General features: G+C 41.9%; 1 protein-coding gene across 1 annotated transcript; it reads left to right on the top strand.

The window, feature by feature from the left end:
* Positions 1-1,754: 1,754 nt before the first annotated feature.
* LOC105508151 (actin-related protein T1) lies at positions 1,755-3,187 on the top strand. Its single transcript, XM_011936965.1, has one exon. It carries the CDS (start codon positions 1,946-1,948, stop codon positions 3,071-3,073), a length of 1,128 nt encoding a protein of 375 aa, XP_011792355.1. The 5' UTR covers positions 1,755-1,945; the 3' UTR covers positions 3,074-3,187.
* Positions 3,188-3,392: the final 205 nt, after the last annotated feature.

Here is a 3,392-nt window from a genome sequence, read left to right as displayed (position 1 = left end):
TTTACTCTGAAAATGACAATATTCCATGAAAAAACTAAAATAATATGCAAGTGAATGGCAAAATAAAATCACATGTTCATGGATTGGAAGAGTTGGTGTTATTCAGAAGGTAATATTCCCTAAACCGATCTAATGATTCAAGGCAATCTCTATCAAAATTCCATATGACATTTGCGTAGGAATTGGAAAGTTGATCCTAAAATGCATATTGAATCGCAAGGGACCCAAAATGGCCAAACCAATCTTGAAAAGGCAGAACAAAGAAGTACTCAAACTTCTTAACTACAAAATTTATTACAGAGTAACAGAAATCAATGCAGTATGCTACCAGCATGATGATAGACATATAGATCAATGGAGTAAGTCCAGAAATAAACCCAGCTGTTGGCCGGGCGCGGTGGCTCAAGCCTGTAATCCCAGCACTTTGGGAGGCCGAGATGGGCGGATCACGAGGTCAGGAGATCGAGACCATCCTGGCTAACACGGTGAAACCCCATCTCTACTAAAAATACAAAAAACTAGCCGGGCGCGGTGGCAGGCGCCTGTAGTCCCAGCTACTCGGGAGGCTGAGGCAGGAGAATGGCGTAAACCCAGGAGGCAGAGCTTGCAGTGAGCTGAGATCGACCACAGCACTCCAGCCTGGGTGACAGAGCGAGACTCCGTCTCAAAAATAAATAAATAAATAAATAAACCCAGCTGTCTCTCTATAGTAAACTGTTGTTTGAAAAAGGTACTAGTCATTCTACAGGGCAAAAATTATCCTCTTCAACAAATGGTGCTGGAACAGCTAGATAGAACCACATTCAAAGAAATGAAGTTGAAAACTTAATGCACACCATAAATAAAAATAAACTCAAAATTAACAAAAACTAAATGTAATAGTTAAAAGTTTAAAATTCTTACAAGAAAACAAAAAGATAAATTTAAGAATCTTAAATTTTATAATGAATGCTTACATATGACACAAAATATGAACAAATAGCAGAAAAACTGGACTACTTTAAAATTTAAAAATTTTGTAATTTCAACAGTACTAACAAAAAAGTGAAAAGACAATATAAGAATAAAAGAACATGTATGTACATAATGTATCTGATAAACACTAGAGTCTTGACTGTGTAAAGAACAGTTACAATGGAATAATCAAAAAACAACCTAATAAAAAAGGAGCTAAGGGTCTGCATAGACATTTCTCCCAAGAAGGTATTAGAATGCCCAATAAGCACCTAATAAAGATTCTCAACATTGATACTTAAAGCTGAAAAACAAAACCACAATAAGATAACATTTCACACACACTAGAATGCCTAGAATCATAAAGTCAGATAATGGAATTTAGAAGCATGTGGAGAAGTAGGAGCATTCCTACAGTGACTGTGGGAATGTAAAATGTCACAACCACTTTGGAACAAAAAACTTACAGAAATTAAAATCAAATGATTTAACATAGAGTTGTCATATAACTCAGCAATTCTATTCTTAAATATAAATCTAAAAAATGAAAACATAATTCCAAGGAAAAGCATGTAGAATAGTGTTTCTTGCAGCTCTGTAGGTATGATTTGCTTTCCTTGGCTTTATATCTGACCAGGTAGGGAGTACTATTGGCTCAGAGGCCCCACCCCACCCCTCTGATGCTCAAGAGACCCCGCCCCTCTGATGCTCACCAAGGACAATTGTTGCCTTGACTGGATTGTGACATAGAGGGCAATCACCCCTCATGTTGCCTCAGCAGGCCCTGAGCCTACAGAATGGAGACAAGATTCAGAGGTTGAAGATGGGGTGTCCTGGTGGACTGAAGGCAGTATACTAACTTTACATGGGTGACAACCTGATAACTTCAGAACCCTGAAGTTTAAAAAATTCTAAAGGTGCCTGTCATCTCAGAGAGTGACGTAAGTGTTTTTTCTTTATTTGGGGGAAGTCCAGGAGAGCATATTACAGCATGTTTAATCCACACGTATTAGATGTTCCTGCTGTAATTTTTGACAATGGTTCAGGACTCTGCAAAGCAGGCGTGTCTGGAGAGATTGGACCCCGCCAAGTCATCAACTCCGTCTTGGGACATTGTAAATTCAACATGCCTTCAGCAAGACTTAATCAGTACTTCGTGGGGCAAGAAGCCCTGTACAAGTATGAGGCCCTACATTTGCACTACCCCATTGAGCGTGGACTGGTAACAGGATGGGATGACATGGAGAAACTCTGGAAACATCTCTTTGAGTGGGAGCTTGGAGTAAAACCCAGCCAACAGCCTGTACTCATGACCGAGCCCTCTTTGAACCCTAGAGAAATTCGAGAAAAGCTAGCAGAAATGATGTTTGAGAACTTCAGTGTGCCTGCTTTCTACCTGTCTAATCATGCAGTGGCAGCGCTCTATGCCTCTGCCTGTGTCACAGGCCTGGTGGTAGACAGTGGAGATGGGGTCACTTGCGCTGTCCCCATCTTTGAGGGTTACTCCCTGCCTCATGCAGTCACGAAACTCTATATGGCAGGGAGGGACATCACAGAGCACCTCACCCAGCTCCTCTTTGCTAACGGGTTTAACTTCCCTTGCATACTCAACAAGGCCGTGGCAAATAACATCAAAGAGAAGCTGTGCTACATCGCCTTGGAGCCAGAGAAAGAGCTACGCAAGAGTCGGGGAAAGGTCCTGGGAGCATACAGACTGCCAGATGGACATGTCATCCACTTTGGGGATGAGCTGTACCAAGTGCCCGAGGTTCTTTTTGCACCTGACCTGCTGGGCATCCACAGCCCGGGACTCTCAAAAATGGTCTCCAGCAGCATCATGAAGTGTGACACTGACATCCAGAATAAACTTTATGCAGAGATTGTGCTCTCCGGGGGCACCACTCTCTTCCCCGGACTGGAGGAAAGGCTCATGAAGGAAGTGGAACAGCTGGCTTCCAAAGGTACTCCCATCAAGATCATGGCTTCTCCTGACAGATGCTTCTCTGCATGGATTGGTGCATCCATCATGACCTCTATGAGCAGTTTCAAGCAGATGTGGGTCACCTCTGCAGACTTCAAGGAGTATGGGACATCTGTGATTCAAAGAAGGTGCTTTTAAAGATCCTTGAGCAGAGGAGACATCTTTAAGCACCAGATTACAGGAGTACCAGTGGGAGATGGCATTTTCTTCTGGGCTTCAGCATGATGTTCAATAAAAGTTTTGCCATTTCAAGTTTCAGTTTATTCTTAGTAGCACCATGATATATTGAGTCATGTCATGAATCTTTAGGTTACTCTATTACTCTCTTCTTTCCCATGGGCCTGTTAAGTTTTTTTCTCCTAAGGAAATCTTAGGTTATATGTTGAGGTTATGTTCATATAGAGGATTTATAGCAAATGGTGCCTGGGACTCATACCTAGGAACTTGATTTGGTAGA

The sequence above is a fragment of the Colobus angolensis genome, unplaced genomic scaffold, assembly GCF_000951035.1.
Source record: "Colobus angolensis palliatus isolate OR3802 unplaced genomic scaffold, Cang.pa_1.0 Scaffold159, whole genome shotgun sequence".
NCBI lineage: Eukaryota > Metazoa > Chordata > Mammalia > Primates > Cercopithecidae > Colobus > Colobus angolensis.
This window is presented reverse-complemented; position numbering and strand designations above follow the sequence as displayed.

Coding starts and splice junctions, on each gene's coding strand:
- LOC105508151 (XM_011936965.1), top strand. CDS start 1,946: ATGTTTAATCCACACGTATTAGATGTTCCTGCTGTAATTTTTGACAAT.